The sequence below is a fragment of the Schistocerca piceifrons genome, chromosome X, assembly GCF_021461385.2.
Source record: "Schistocerca piceifrons isolate TAMUIC-IGC-003096 chromosome X, iqSchPice1.1, whole genome shotgun sequence".
Classification (NCBI taxonomy): Eukaryota; Metazoa; Arthropoda; class Insecta; order Orthoptera; family Acrididae; genus Schistocerca; species Schistocerca piceifrons.
The window spans coordinates 449,132,999-449,150,017 of record NC_060149.1 but is presented as its reverse complement, the minus strand read 5'-3'; the positions used below and the strand labels follow the sequence as shown (position 1 = coordinate 449,150,017).

Sequence of the window (17,019 nt, the reverse complement as noted above, 5' to 3'; positions counted from 1 at the left end):
TACTGACCCCACATTTATCATCAGAAAGTTTCCCTGCAAAATCTTCGAAACGTCATACCATTGTACTGTTCGCTAGCTCGTTGATAATAGTAACCATCTTAATAGCCATTTGCGTAATGTTTCTGATCGAAAAAGTTTTTTCGACGTCTTTAACCATTTTTAAATATGAGGAGTGTCCACGTTACCAAGGACATCCTGTATAACGTAGATGAAAAGACAACAGCCTACAGTTGCCAGAGAGATCGCCGTATCTTTCTTGACTGTGTACAATTGAGTGAATAAACAGTTTTTTTTTTTTGTGTGTCTCTGCTTTGGCAAGGGTCCTCCCTCGTAAGCGTTTCAAGCAATGTTAGAGACCGGTTGCACTGTAAATATGAGTAACTGTGATAGGAAACGTGCGTTACTGTCGCTCAGTCAATTATCAAATGCCGTATCTCGCTCAAGATTGTTATTTTCTTATGAATATGCGACACATCTCAATTCCAACTGGAGGATCGTTGTTTTCTGGACTACAGAGAATTTCCATCACGTGCAAGAAAGGAACCCATTTCAAGCTATTATATGAGTCACTGTGTAGTTATGGTACCTCTTCAGTTCACACGAGGGTCCATGAATGGAAATTCTTATTCGGACACGTTGCATACGATTTTAATATCTCAACTCGAAGGCAAGGGAATCGAGAATTCGTTATAATTACAATAGAACGGAGCTCCAGCACACTTTGCTGTTTATGTGTGTCATTTAGTTGATTAATAACCTCGAGGCCACTGGATTCAGCGTGTTTTAGCAACGTCTCACTTCCCATTGAATACCGTACAACGAAAATAAGACCTTACACACCGGACAACACATAATGGGTAACAATCAAGTCTCATGTGCCTCAGCGGTAGAAGACCAACGAAGAATTGCGCTATAGTGTTGGGGAAGCTTTCTGAAGCATAGCTCTTGAGATGCTCCGGAGGACGGCATGGATGTCATGGAAAGGCATAGATCTCTGTGTAAGGCACGGTGGTGCATATAAATGTCTGCTGCATACATATTTTATGTAAGTACACCAAAATACGTTTTGACCTAGGGGATATCCGCTCTCAGATGAGTTAATTCGTAAGTTCAAAGTTTAAAGAAGGGCTTCCCACAACGTATCTTCTGTGTGATACCATGTGCGCCGTACGAAAACCTTTTGTGTTACAGGAGGTCACCCCTGCCCGAACCCGGACGAGATGCTACAGATCGAGCCGTGCAACACGCACAGCTGCCACGGTTTCAGCTGGCGGACGCTGCCTTGGCAGCCGTGCACCCCAGTCAACAGCACTGCACTATCTACCGGCAGGCTTGCTTATACCAGAGGTAATAAAACATTTATGTTTTGGTCACTGCAAATTTTTGCTCTGCAACAGGAGGCGCTTCGGACGAAACCAATATTCATTAACACTTTCGCTGCGGCATCGCTGCAGGCGCGCAACTCTTCAGTGCGGCCCGTCAACGTGCGAGTGCGGGCCGGTAACGCTCTGAAACGGCAGGTACCGCTCGGAGCCGACGCTCCTAAGCACACCTGAGCTATATGCTGACGTCAAGACCTTGTAAGATCTGTAGGATCATGTTCTATACTGACTTAATGATGACACCTTAGATGCATTACTTCAAATAATCTTCGACTGTATTGTGGTCATGTTTTAAAGTCTGTTTGCTGTCTGACACTTATGGGGTCACGGGCGTCATTCAAATGCTCGTGATTTGTTGATAATGTAACAAAAAATACAATTCAAACAAGCAAAAAATCCACTGCATACAGGGAAAATTTGGATTCCAAAACGCATATTCTTAAGAAGGAAAAAAAGGAAAAAGGAAACTGGATTCATTTGAAATTATATTTACTTCAAATGCGCATTTTTAAGATTGACTGATAGAGGTCGTCAATTTAGTAGCATGTTTGCTCCTGGTATGAGAGAATTAGCTGTCTACATTTATCATAGACGCCCATGGGACGCCCGGCTGTGTAGAAATTAGTAAGTGAAACACACTCTCCGTGGCGGCTTCTCTCGTGTCCCCCATCATTTCAATTGCCGTGCTATTGAAACAAATTTAGCACAACAAATTCTTTCGCAATAAAACTGAAGTGAACGCTTTACAACGCAATAAGAAATAAGTCGACTTAACACAAAAGGAAACCTCATTTTCTGAGTACTCGTGGAAAAAAACTTTCACTTGATAAAAAGAAACCTTACAATGTCAAAAGAAATAAAAGAAGTTGTCTTTGATAATCGGAATTTCCCCGATATTATCGCGTTTTTGCTACTTATGGGAAATTATACAGCAGTTCAAGCAGTATCCAGGTTTGTGCGCTTGCATATTATGTGGTTCTTTATGCCAGGAATCACCTGGATTATCTCCGTGTGACAGGTCGGGCTCTTTTTCGTCGTCGATTTCCACACAATCGTCGTGATACGTATTGTCAGATTCGGCACCATCACGAAACAGATTCGAAAGCTGTGCTTCCACGCTATCATCACTCTGCAATTCTTCTGCAGCCTCTAAATGACAATCTCCGTGGTATGCCTCGTCCGCACTACACAGAAAATCGCTGTCGTCTAGTACACTAAGTAACTGTTCCTCTGTCAATTTAACACTTTTCCTGCTCCTTTTCACATTGGAACGTCCAGGTGTCGTTTCATTAGCCGCCATTACGAACAATATACGTTCGGTAACTGACCACGAAAAATAAAAGTTTACACGCTTTGATGCTAGTTTAGACGCTGAAACTAGACTGAGTAATCCGACAGTGAGAGCGGACGCTTATAAGCGTCAGCCGCACTGGCTCGTGGCTTGTTGTGACGCTTATCGGCGTCAGCCGCAGTGAAAGTGTTAATAAGAAGTTAATTCAGACCTTTTCCACAGTTGAAGAGTGGAGTGTAACTTCCCTTATCTTAATTAACTACAAAATTTCATTTTGTGACACATATTCTAATGAAACGAATTTTTATGCACTTGACTTCAGCCTGGGTTAGAAATCCGGAATTACAAAGTATTTAAAACTTTTCTGTGTTTTTGGCTGCCGTTGAATCGATGTTGTAGTCGTTCCAGGTCCAGGGGCCCGGCATTTTGCGCTAAATACCAGTTGGCACTGGTATTTTATGTTAACTAAAATATCATCTAGTTCATTTTCCTCAATTTAAATTTCATTACAAATTTCGGTGTACAGCTATGAGTATAGATCACCCTACTCTTTCAGTATACTGACGGAATGACTACGAACGACTTTGTAATCTAAACCTCTCGACAAATTTATGCGAACAAGTGTCTAAGGAAATTTTTTATAATCGGAGTATTTTGCTTCATAAAATATTCTTCAGTAGATTATATTTTTGAAAATTGTTTTATAACTGTCTCATGCCTTTTTATACAATATTTATTCGACTTTTTCAGTATATGGACTGAGATGGCCATACAGTTCGAGATTTGTACATAAAACAACCTGAAAATTATCAGTCTTAAGAATCATACATTCAAAATAGCAGTACTTTTCACAAACCTACACAAATTATGAATAATTCTTCTTCTTCTTCTTCTTCTTCTTCTTCTTCACTTCATGGAGCATGCTTACTATGTTCCGTCGTTACCGAAGCTATCCGTTTCACGACCGCTTTCCATCTTTCTTTACTGCTGATTTATAATTGATTACTTGTTTAACTAATCTCTCTTTCCTAATTCTGTTGGTAGTTTGTTTCCACTTTATGCATATTTGCTCTATGTCTTTCTTGTGTACACTGTAGATTATGTTCTTTTCTCATGATATTTTTTTGTGTTTGATCTCTGAGGTAACATCTTTAGATTCATCGTAGTCATCAAGGAGATATTAGTCTTAAAAGAAACCATAATGTTGCTTGATACTACACGCAAGGGCTCAAAAGTAATGCCTCCGATTTTTTGTATGAAAATTCTTAAAACTTTTTAAATAAAACGAAAGTCATTAACATCCTACATCTTTATTCTTCATGTCAAGGTATTTATTTCTCAACATAGTCATCCCGGGAACGAACACATTTCTTCCAACGAGAGACTAGTTTGTTGATACTGTCACTGTAGAGGCCACAACCTCATCTCTGCATGCATTGCTTCATCACTAACAAAGTGAAGTCCTTGAAGGAATTTTTTAGGTTTTGGAAACAAATGAAAATCGTATGGGACCAAGTCGGAACTGTGTGGAGGATGATCGATGACACTGGACCCAAGACGTCGGACTGTTGCAGATGTCGCAAACCTCGTGGGTGGTCCATGTGCGGACGTACATTACGAATTCGGAAGTCCATTACAGCGCGCTGGTTTTCACGCACGTACATTGTTACTTTACACAATGCCATGTTACACGCTACAATTCGTAGCCTTCTAATGGTAGAGGCCTGCAACTATGTACACATTGAGACTAAAGGTGTTGGATGTTAGTAACGTTTCTTTTATTGAAAAATGTTTAAGAGTTTTCATCTAAAAAATTCGGAAGCATTACGTTTCAGTTCACTCTCGTAAATATACGTCTCACAGCACAGCCATTAAAATCTAAGTTAAAATAAAATAAATATTATTCCCATGCTGAAAATAGAGCAGTAACCAACATTAACAAAAAAAGGAAAACTACGTTATTTTCTAGGGCTCGTGTCAGCCTTCGTCACTTACACACTGTAAATAAGGTATAAAACACGTAATCACGTTACGAGAACACACAAAACACACAGATAAAAGCAGCTGTTTTAATTTTACTGTTATGTGGTGGATAGGATAAAAACTCAAGAAACTGAATTCGTGATTACTGCACATATCAGAAACGAACACGGTACTGGCCACAACAGATGGAAATCAGCTCCAACGAGTACACCATTTGCAAGGACTACGTATAAGACGCATGCAAGCGTCCTGATACAAAACCTTTGCCAGTATAGGTAAGTAATCTTAAGGTAACTGGAAATCGAGGACAAGTGGACTTTATTAATCCGTAAACTAGAAAATACATTCTAAAGTTACGTGGTTATGAAGAAACATACAATAATATGGCGTAGTTCTAGTTCCCAAAGTTTCCGTATTAGATAGCTGCCTGGACTGTATGTAACATTTCAATTGTTGTGTTACTAGACAAATGGAATGCAATACATTCCTGTGTGTCAGGCATAAAAGAATACCGCTAAATATTGTGGTAAAAATGTTGTAACCTATTGTGGCCGAGATAGCGCGGCGGGACCAAACGGAGAGCGGCTTACGAACAAACAAACAAACGGAAAGTACGAACACGAAACAACTACGGACGATGGAGAGAGACCTTACGACGACAACACGCAAGAAGCAACAGAGTGACAGAGAACCAAACGAATCCAAGACGTCTACTAGAAATGAAAACAAAGAACGGTAAACACACTGTCTGTTGTCTTGGCGATGTGTCAAGACTAACGGAACGATTAGACTCGCTGTCTGAGCTTTTTTTTTCTTTATTGATTTTCAATTCCCCTGGAAGGGGGCGGGCTGGCATCAGCTTAGTACGCTGTTCTACAGCCTACAGACTTTTTTTTAAAAAAAGGGAAGAAGAAAAGAAACAAGAAAAACAGGCGGTAAAACGGTGACAAAGCGTAAAATGGCGAAAAAATGCGGAAAGTTAAAACAGAAAGTAAAAGGGGTTGGCAATGTTAATAAAAGACACAGGAATCAGACAAGTAACATAGTACACACACAATTAACAAACATGGCGACAGTCTGGTTTCTGTTCGCAAGAGATAAAAAGCACACCCAGCGACAGGATGATGGCCATTCGCAACACTTCCCAAAAAACGCAACACAGAACACTCACTGTAAAACACTCACTGTAAAACACTGCACGAAAATGGCGGCACAGAGATGACACTCCCGAGCCAAAGGCAGATGGGGGGGGGACCTGGAGGAGGGGGAGGAATAAAAAGGGAGGAAGGAAAAAACGAAAAGGGGGGGAACCAAGGAGGGAGAGGACTCATAAAAGGGGGAGAGGGGGAGGGCCGACGCGAGAGGGAATGAGAAGAGGCAGAGGAGGGAAATGCAAAAGGACTGGGGGAGAGAAAGGGACAGAGAGAGGGGAGGTGGGGAGAAAAGAGGATGGAAGGGAGGCAGAGGGAGCCCGGGAAAAGGACAGGAAAGGAGGGGGAGTGAGGATCAGAGTTGATAGGAGGGATAAATGGAGGGAGAGAGTTCATCATCCGGGAGGGGAAGTTGATGGAAGCCACCTTGGGAAAGGAGATGAAGGGTGTAGAGTTGGAGGGTAGGGGGGACACAACAGTGAAGACGTGGCAGGGGGCAGGGATGGGAGAGGAGAGGAGCAACCAGGGGGTGAGGGGGATCAAGGCGGCGTGAGGTGTAGAGGATGTGGATATGTTCAAGGAATAGGAGCAGATTGGAGAAAGGAATGAGATCATAGAGGATCCACGTGGGGGACGGGAGGCGTATACAGAAGGCGAGGCGGAGTGCATGACGCTCAAGGATCTGGAGGGACTTATAGAATTTGGGGGGTGGGCAGATATCCAGGCAGGACTGGCATAACAGAGGATGGGACGGATTAAGGATTTGTAGGTGTGGAGGATGGTAGAGTGATGCAACCCCCATGTCCGGCCAGAGAGGAGTTTGAGGAGGCGGAGGCGGTTGTGGGTTTTGGATTGGATTGGCAGAGCGAGAGGCAGGCGCTTAAGTACTCTATCGGGGGCGCCGCTATTGGCCGCTTGAACCACGTGTTCCACTGTGGCGCCCTCACACTAAATGCGGGCCAGGACGCGCGCGCCACCACAGCTTACGGTGCGATGGTGCAGAGGCCTCTAGGGGTCTTCGACGTCCATGATGTCTGCCGGGGATTGAAATTCCGAGGCACACGGTACCAGATCCCTCCCCCCTGAAACTTACGTGTCGGGGCAGAACCGCCCCAGACAGTGCCGAGGTGTACAGCAGTGGAGAGACCACTATTGGCGGGGAGGAAGGGACGCCCGAGGTATCCATGCAGCCAATCCAGAGTGTAGGGCAGGGGAGGGAGCCGCCAATCCACCCAGGGTTGGAGAGGGCCGGCGGCAGGCCCGCTGGGAGACGGCAATCGGGGGAAGGACAGTGACACGAGGACCACATCCGCAGCCGAAGGAGGTAAGGGAAGAGGCAGCCAAGCGAGTCCCGCGGGGGCACGCGGGCAAAGTTCATTATGATGGCGGCGCTCCAACCCTTTCGACGTCTGCACCGACGTCACACGCCATCCATGGGCCGCGACGACCGTGGCAGGTGTCCAACTCACCTGGCACCCATACTCGCAGGCCCATACGGCCGTGCCAGGTGCATACCGCTGCGAGGGCCTGGAGTGGGGGCGGGAGAGGGATAATGTCAGCAAATGGAGCAGGTTCCGTGGCTGTCGCCCATGAAGGAGCTGTGCTGGACTGCGTCTGTCTATTGGTGTAGTGCGATAGGTGCTCAAAAACAGTGTGAGGGCCGACGTGGTTGAAGACATGTCGACTGCCTTTGTCAACTGGTGTTTAAAAGTGCAGACAAGCCTCTTCACTGCGCCATTGGATGAAGTGTGGAAAGGGGGGCTATGGATATTTTTGAGACTGTTGCCTGACAGAAGTCGTGGAAGGAGGAGACCGTGAATTGGGGACCATTATCAGAGACCAACGTGTATGGCAGGCCCTCAATGGTGAGAACCTGGGCCAGGGCCGTGAGTGTAGCCTCCATGGTGGTGGATGCCATGCAGACAACATATGGGTATTTGGAGTAAGCATGAACGATGAGTAACCACATGGACCCCAAAAATGGGCCCACAAAAACGATATGGATGCGATCCCAGGGCTGGCGAGGCACAGGCCAGGGTGCAAACGACTGGGGGGGGTGGGGGGGGCGGCCTGCCTGGTGATGCACACAGTGATGCTGGGCCAATACACGTGCCGGTGGGCCAAAACTTTCATACGGGACATACCCCAGTGGCCATGGTGTAACAAACTGAGCACCTGAAGCCACAATTCTGGTGGGATGACCACCTGATGGGCATCCAACTCCGTGGCCAACAGAAGAACATCATCAACCATGGAGAGTCTGTGGGACAGGTGGCGCCAGGGGCTGAAATCGGACTGCATCTGACGTAGTGGATAACCTGCCACAAGACAGGGTCGCAGTGGGTAGCCGCAGCAATGAGAGCCGCCATAAGAGGCAGACCGTCCAGCACATCCCGGCGGGTGGAATCAATGTGAGAGCAGAGGATCTCCTGTTGGTCAAAGGCAGGATCGGGGCCGGCTGGGAGACGTGACAAAGCGTCCACGTTAGCATGGTGGGCGGTGGGCTTATACCGGATGGTGTAAGCGTAATTACGTAAAAACAAGGCCACGTCGACGTCGCAAGGGCGGAACAGGCCGTGACGCTGCGATCGCCGCCACCTGAGGTCGCGCCATAAGACGCTCGTTAGCCGCTTGAGCCATTTCAAAGGAGTGGGCAATGCGGAGACACTCTTCCAAGGAGGGGTTTTCGAGTTTCAACGCTGCAGTATGGGCCTCAGGCCGAGAGTCAGCTGAACCACCACATCCCGGATCAGGGAGTCCGCATACGAAGCCTTACACTGCTGATGGGTGCACGTAAAATCGCATTGATTGCCGTTTATGTTACTGGTGTAACTCCAGCCGAGAGGCAACCACATGGTAGCGTTGGGAATAATAGTTCGTCAGCAAAACCATATCTCCTGGAAAGAGAGAGCCACAGGATCGGACAACGGTGCCTACTTGCGGAGAAGAACGAACATGTCTGGGGAGGCCGAAGACAAAAACAACGACCGCTGCAAAGAGTCGTCCGTGACTTTAAAAGCTGTGAAATGTTGTTTCAGCCGTTGTAAGTAGGTTTCCAGTCCTCTTTAGTATCATTTAAGGGTTGAAACGACGGCGGACGTGGGAAAGCATCGGACATCCAAGGACTCGGAAGCTGTTGTGGCATCGACTTTGCCCATTAGCAAACAGCAGCGACGATTGTAAGATGTCTAACTGGAGCCGCTGCTGCCGCATGAGCTGCTGCTGTTGCTCCAGAAGACAGACCAACTTTGCCTCCATGCTAGCAACTACCAACGTTTACCTCGTCGAGAAAGATGTTGTAACCTGTTGTAACCGCGACCGGAACGGTCGTGGGGTGGCCGAGAAAGCGCGGCGGGACCAAAAGGAGAGCAGCTTACGAACAAACAAACGAACGAAAAGGACGGACACGAAACAACAACAGACGATGGAGAGAGACCGTACAACGACAACACGCAAGAAGCAACGGAGTGACAGAGACAACCAAATGAATCCAAGACGTCCACTAGTAATGAAAACAAAGAACGGTAAACACGCTGTCTGTTGTCGAGGCGATGTGTCAAGAGTTACTCAACGATTAAACTAGCTAGCTGAGCTTTCTTTTTTTCCTTTATCGTTATTTTCACACCTGATACAGGTAGCCCAGCAGCGGCATACTACGCTACTCTTCAGTCACAGATATGACAAACGATACAAAAGCAGACAATCGAAAAACAGACATGGTGGATATACAAACGTAGACATACAAAATTAAATCACACAGAGCCGTTCACGGGCGCAGTGTCCAAAATAAAAACGTTCAGAAATGCGGACATGCACAGAGGTTTCAGAGACGACACACGCGAACGGTGGAGCACTAACGATGAAACACTGGAACACGAAAACGACGGCACACACAAACACTAGGTGATGTTCTCCGGCGCGCGAAAGTTCACTATACGTGTACGAGTGCAGGGACCTGCCAAAGGGAACAGGTGGGGGAGGAGGGAGATGGAAGGGGGTAGATGCCAGTAGCAGAGGAGATGTGAGGGGGAGGAAAGAAGGTAGGGGAATAGGGGAAGCCTGGGGGAGAGTAGGGAGGGAGGAAAGGAGGAGGGAGAGAAGGGAGAGAAGGGAGAGAGAGTGCCTGTGGGAAAAGACACAGGGGCTGGAAGGTGAGGATCAAAGTTGGTAGGAGGGGTAGATGGAGAGGAGGAGGGCATCATCAGGGAGGGGGAGTTGGCGGAAGCCACCGTGGGCGAGTGTATGGAGAGTGGAGAGATGGAGAGCAGGTGGGACATGGGAAAACAGGGGCGGCAGCAGACGGGGGTGGGAGAGGATGGGAGAGACAAGTGGGTGAGGGGTATCAAGTTTACGGAAGGTGTAGAGGATCCATATCCATTCGAGGAAAAGGAGGAGGTGTGGGAACGGAATGAGGTCATACAGGATCCGTTTGGAGGATGGGAGGCGGATATGATAGGCGAGGCGGAGCGCATGGCGTTCAAGGATTTGAAGGGATTTGTAAAAGGTATGAGGGGCAGAGATCCAGGTGGGGTGGGCGTAGCTGAGGATAGGGCGGATGAGGGGTTTATAGGTGTGGAGAATGGTGGAGGGGTCCAGACCCCACGTGCGACCAGAAAGGGGCTTGAGGAGATGGGGTCGGGAGCATGCCTTGGCTTGGACTGTCCGGAGATGTGGGGTCCAGGAGAGGCGACGGTCAAGGGTGACGCCAAGGTACTTGAGGGTGGGGATGAGGGTGATAGGACCGCCATAAATGGTGATATAGAAGTCGAGGAGTCGGAAGGAAGGGGTGGTTTTGCCTACAATGATCGCCTGGGTCTTGGAATTTTTGACCTTGAGCAACCACTGGTTACACCAAGTGGTGAACCAGTCAAGATGGGATTGGAGAAGGTGTTGGGAGCGTTGCACGGTGGGGCCGAGCTAGCTGAGCCAGAGGCAGGCGCTTAAATACTCTGTAGGGGGCGCCGCTACTGGCCGCTGGAACCACGTGTTCCACTGTAACGCCCTTACACTAAATGCGGGCCAGGACGCGCGCGCCGCCACAGCTTACGGCGCAATGGTGCAGAGACCTCTAGGGGTCTTCGACGTCCATGACGTCTGATGGGGATTCAAATTCCGCGGGGCGTGGTAGCAAAAAAAAACATCAATACATTTGAATAGAGCCAAAAGTTTCATGATGCTGCAATGAATATTTGTTGTATTATACTACTTAAAGAATGGGATATACTGTATGGGTCCGTGCATGTATTCCGCCACAAAGAAGATGATGCAGTGCTTCCACCTTCTCGTGTGACAGCTTCGATAACACAATCACAATATCAAATATGGTAAAAAATATAGATAAAACACTTCATGATCGTGTAGATATTACATAATGCGACGGTGTATCTCGTATTGTGGCTAAATGACAAGACGGTTTAGAATTACATATTCACCTGAAGTGTATGGGAAATATTATAAGAAAGAGATGCTGAAGACAGTTACAAGAAACACCAACTAACGTCCACAGATTCCACTCTTGCCGGAGTATTACCGATTATATACAGCAAGTTGTCTTATGAGACGATAACTCGTGCTTTTAGGAGAACTGCCAAGACGGAAGGCATACATGGAAGTCAGTCGTAACGTGACACGGAGTTAGCGTTCGAAATCTTTTCATAAACAGCTATCTCAACTCGAGATTCTGAGTAGGCCAATCCCTAATCAACTCATTTTTCTACTGAGATAAAACCGCTGCTAATTATGAGGTATGGATGTGTGCTCATCCATGTTGGTACACAAACGCTGAATCTCAAAGACAGCAAGAATGCGGTCATAATATTATCCATAACAAACCACTAACAACAAAAACACGTGAGTAATTTACAAATATAAAAGTGAGAATTTCAAAAATCCCACCACTGGCTTCAATGCACTCCTGACATCTCTTCTCAACATTTCGTGTAACTGGTCTGACGATGACTCAGTGCAGTCTCACTATGGAAGCATTTCGTATCGTCAGTGAATGATTCGCATTTTTGGTGTCCTTTTCCTCTGTGAGCTTTACTTTTCGTCCATACCCACAGAAAACTTGTTCCATCGACTTCAAAGAGCAATGAACTAGACTAATGTGGCCTATCCATCAATAGTGGACCATCATACATGATCGACGTGTAAATGGGCAGGTAGCAGGAGTTCTGTCATGTTGAAAGTGTTTCCACACATTTAGCGAAAGGAATGCATTCCAGTACCAGTTGCAAGACTGCTTCCAAGGAATTTGCAGGCGTCAGTAAAGCAAAACGATTGGGACTCAGTTAACGGATTGCGGATCACACGGAATTACACATTTACTGAGACTGTGCGTCTCGAAAATGGTATATGGATATTCGTTGTTCCACCGTCACATGTATCAACTTCAGCAATGAATATTACTAATGGAATTAACTGGCGATTAGCAGCCAACCGTCGACAAAATCTCAATCTTCATGCCTCTTGTACGGATGCTCTGCTGATGAAAAGGATACGAGCAATGATGACTCAATGTACGCCACACTCTCATGTGTGGAACATAGACACGTGATGTAAATATTCATATGCCTGCCGTAGAACTCCATTCAACGCCCAGAAGTCTAGGTTATTATTCATTTACATTTGGTGCAGTTACATGTTCTGAAGAATTTGTATAATAGGAAATAACGGGTGACGTAGTGCTTCAGGTGAGTATGTAACATCAGCGGGGCCCTACTACTAAATTTTCGTGTGTCGATAAGGAGAAAATCTGGGACGCAGTATTTGGGATTGCATCTCAACGAAGAGCTTAATTTTCACGAGCATATCATAAGGATATGAACCATGGACCTTGCCGTTGGTGGGAAGGCTTGCGTGCCTCAGCGATACAGATGGCCGTACCGTAGGTGCAACCACAACGGAGGGGTATCTGTTGAGAGGCCAGACAAACATGTAGTTCCTGAAGAGGGGCAGCAGCCTTTTCAGTAGTTGCAGGGGCAACAGTCTGGATGATTGACTGATCTGGCCTTGTAACATTAACCAAAACGGCCTTGCTGTGCTGGTACTGCGAACGGCTGAAAGCAAGGGGAAACTACAGCCGTAATTTTTCCCGAGGACATGCAGCTTTACTGTATGATTAAATGATGATGGCGTCCTCTTGGGTAAAATATTCCGGAGGTAAAATAGTCCCCCATTCGGATCTCCGGGCGGGGACTACTCAAGAGGACGTCGTTATCAGGAGAAAGAAAACTGGCGTTCTACGGATCGGAGCGTGGAATGTCAGATCCCTTAATTGGGCAGGTAGGTTAGAAAATTTAAAAAGGGAAATGGATAGGTTAAAGTTAGATATAGTGGGAATTAGTGAAGTTCGGTGGCAGGAGGAACAAGACTTTTGGTCAGGTGATTACAGGGTTATAAATACAAAATCAAATGGGGTACTGCAGGAGTAGGTTTAATAATGAATAAAAAAATAGGAGTGCGGGTTAGCTGCTACAAACAGCATAGTGAACGCATTATTGTGGCCAAGATAGACACGAAGCCCACGCCTAATACAGTAGTACAAGTTTATATGCCAACTAGCTCTGCGGATGACGAAGAAATAGATGAAATGTATGACGAGATAAAAGAAATTATTCAGGTAGTGAAGGGAGACGAAAATTTAATAGTCATGGGTGACTGGAATTCGAGTGTAGGAAAAGGGAGAGAAGGAAACATAGCAGGTGAATATGGATTGGGGGGGAGAAATGAAAGAGGAAGCCGCCTTGTAGAATTTTGCACAGAGCATAACTTAATCATAGCTAACACCTGGTTCAAGAATCATAAAAGAAGGTTGTATACCTGGAAGAATCCTGGAGATACTAAAAGGTATCAGATAGATTATATAATGGTAAGACAGAGATTTAGGAACCAGGTTTTAAATTGTAAGACATTTCCAGGGGCACATGTGGATTCTGACCACAATCTATTGGTTATGAACTGCAGATTGAAACTGAAGAAACTGCAAAAAGGTGGGAATTTAAGGAGATGGGACGTGGATAAACTGACTAAACCAGAGGTTGTAGAGAGTTTCAGGGAGAGCATAAGGGAACAATTGACAGGAATGGGGAAGGAAATACAGTAGAAGAAGAATGGGTAGCTCTGAGGGATGAAGTAGTGAAGGCAGCAGAGGATCAAGTAGGTAAAAAGACGAGGGCTAATAGAAATCCTTGGGTAACAGAAATATTGAATTTAATTGATGAAAGGAGAAAATATAAAAATGCAGTAAATGAAGCAGGCGAAACGGAATACAAACGTCTCAAAAATGAGATCGACAGGAAGTGCAAAATGGCTAAGCATGGATGGCTAGAGGACAAATGTAAGGATGTACAGGCTTGTCTCACTAGGGGTAAGATAGATACTGCCTACAGGAAAATTAAAGAGACCTTTGGAGAGAAGAGAACCACTTGTATGAATATCAAGAGCTCAGATGGCAACCCAGTTCTAAGCAAAGAAGGGAAGGCAGAAAGGTGGAAGGAGTATATAGAGGGTTTATACAAGGGCGATGTACTTGAGGACAATATTATGGAAATGGAAGAGGATGTAGATGAAGACGAAATGGGAGATAAGATACTGCGTGAAGAGTTTGATAGAGCGCTGAAAGACCTGAGTCGAAACAAGGCCCCGGGAGTAGACAACATTCCATTAGAACTACTGATGGCCTTGGGAGAGCCAGTCATGACAAAACTCTACCATCTGGTGAGCAAGATGTATGAGACAGGTGAAATACCCTCAGACTTCAAGAAGAATATAATAATTCCAATCCCAAAGAAAGCAGGTGTTGACAGATGTGAAAATTACCGAACTATTAGTTTAATAAGTCACAGCTGCAAAATACTAATGCGAATTCTTTACAGACGAATGGAAAAACTGGTAGAAGCCGACCTCGGGGAAGATCAGTTTGGATTCCGTAGAAATGTTGGAACACGTGAGGCAATACTAACCTTACGACTTATCTTAGAAGAAAGCTTAAGAAAAGGCAAACTTACGTTTCTAGCATTTGTAGACTAAGAGAAAGCTTTTGACAACGTTAACTGGAATACTCTCTTTCAAATTCTGAAGGTGGCAGGGGTAAAATACAGGGAGCGAAAGGCTATTTACAATTTGTACAGAAACCAGATGGCAGTTATAAGAGTTGAGGGGCATGAAAGGGAAGCAGTGGTTGGGGAAGGAGAGAGACAGGGTTGTAGCATGTACCCGATGTTATTCAATCTGTATATTGAGAAAGCAGTAAAGGAAACAAAAGAAAAATTCGGAGTAGGTATTAAAATTCATGGAGAAGAAGTAAAAACTTTGACGTTCGCCGATGACATTGTAATTCTGTCAGAGACAGCAAAGGACTTGGAAGAGCAGTTGAACGGAATGGACAGTGTCTTGAAAGGAGGATATAAGATGAACATCAACAAAAGCAAAACGAGGATAATGGAATGTAGTCAAATTAAATCGGGTGATCCTGAGGGAATTAGATTAGGAAATGAGGCACTTAAAGTAGTAAAGGAGTTTTGCTATTTAGGGAGTAAAAAAATAACTGATGATGGTCGAAGTAGAGAGGATATAAAATGTAGACTGGCAATGGCAAGGAAATCGTTTCTGAAGAAGAGAAATTTGTTAACATCGAGTATAGATTTAAGTGTCAGGAAGTCGTTTCTGAAAGTATTTGTATGGAGTGTTGCCACGTATGGAAGTGAAACATGGACGATAACTAGTTTGGACAAGAAGAGAATAGAAGCTTTCGAAATGTGGTGCTACAGAAGAATGCTGAAGATAAGGTGGGTAGGTCACGTAACTAATTAGGAGGTATTGAATAGGATTGGGGAGAAGAGACGTTTGTGGCACAACTTGACTAGAAGAAGGGATCGGTTGGTAGGACATGTTTTGAGGCATCAAGGGATCACAAATTTAGCATTGGAGGGCAGCGTGGAGGGTAAAAATCGTAGAGGGAGACCAGGAGATGAATACACTAAGCAGATTCAGAAGGATGTAGGTTGCAGTAGGTACTGGGAGATGAAGAAGGTTGCACATGATAGAGTAGCATGGAGAGCTGCATCAAACCAGTCTCAGGACTGAAGACCATAACAACAACAATCATAAGGATGGGTGACGAGGTTTCTTAAGCTGTATGTAATGATGCTAGGACTACGATCATGTATCACGATCTTCCTCTGGACATCCTGAACTTCTACCATAATATAATACTGACGTCTGTCGCGTCATTTGATGCGAGTGTGTGGACCCTTCCTTGTGGTTTGTACAGCTAGGAAGGACTTTGGAAAAAATATAGAGAAGGGTGCTTCTGAGTATTAATGGGTGTATGGCATCTGTTAAAAGGAGATATCTATGTCGACGATGAGCATCTCATTAAATCTAAGCACGGTTCGGAAGACAACAAAGCATGTATTGTGCAACGGTACAATCTATCAGTATTTTAGAGATGTTCTGGTGTGTCGCGATTAATAAACGACCTCTGTATGCTACTAACGAGCAGTTCCTATCCGTAGATACGAGAATAAAACTTTAAATCACAGTTACAGTTACTTATACATGGACTAACAACATCACATCACCTGAAAAGAATAAGATAAGAGCGTGTCCACCACCGTCCTCCTCGCGAGACAGGTTCGCAATGTCGTGACAAAGATGCAAACGGCGCGATCGCTACCCCCACCACCGCGACCTCACCCCCCACTCTTCCCGCGGCCTTGCTGTACCCAGCCTCCCGCAGTGATGTGGACGGGGGTGCACCGCACGGCATCCACAAAATCTCGACATTTCGACAGAAGATGATACCTATGTCACTCGTTGAACGTCGCACGGTTTTAGAATACCGTCACACAGCTGGAAACCAGAGAGCTTTTCATCAACTGTATACGCCGGGAAAGTCTACATTCACAATTAAGATAAGAACTCGGCAGGCGCAGCTTCGTCGTTCGGAAGCATGTTTTACCTTACTTTTATAAAACTGACCCTAATATAAAACTGTGACTCCTCACAGAAATCGAACTGAGGCAGCAAAAGTTTATAATTCACACTAACATTAATCACGAAATATTTGTTGAATATTAGTTAAGAAAAAACATGGGATGGTTTCAATAAACTGACCAAAGTAGAGTAATTGGAAACTTCAGCTGAACTCCTGGTAAATTAGACTAATTACTACTACAGACCCTCGCATAAATTAATAAAACACGTACCA

The 17,019-nt window shown here is 45.3% G+C and overlaps 1 protein-coding gene across 1 annotated transcript in view; it reads left to right on the top strand.

Annotated features, from left to right (window-relative positions):
* Nucleotides 1-17,019, top strand: part of LOC124721953 (thrombospondin type-1 domain-containing protein 7A-like) — a 1,225,854-nt gene that overhangs the window by 938,208 nt on the left and 270,627 nt on the right. The window contains exon 14 of the mRNA XM_047247119.1: nt 1,192-1,347. Coding sequence (XP_047103075.1) covers nt 1,192-1,347 — 156 coding nt within the window. The remainder of the gene's footprint in view (nt 1-1,191; nt 1,348-17,019) is intronic.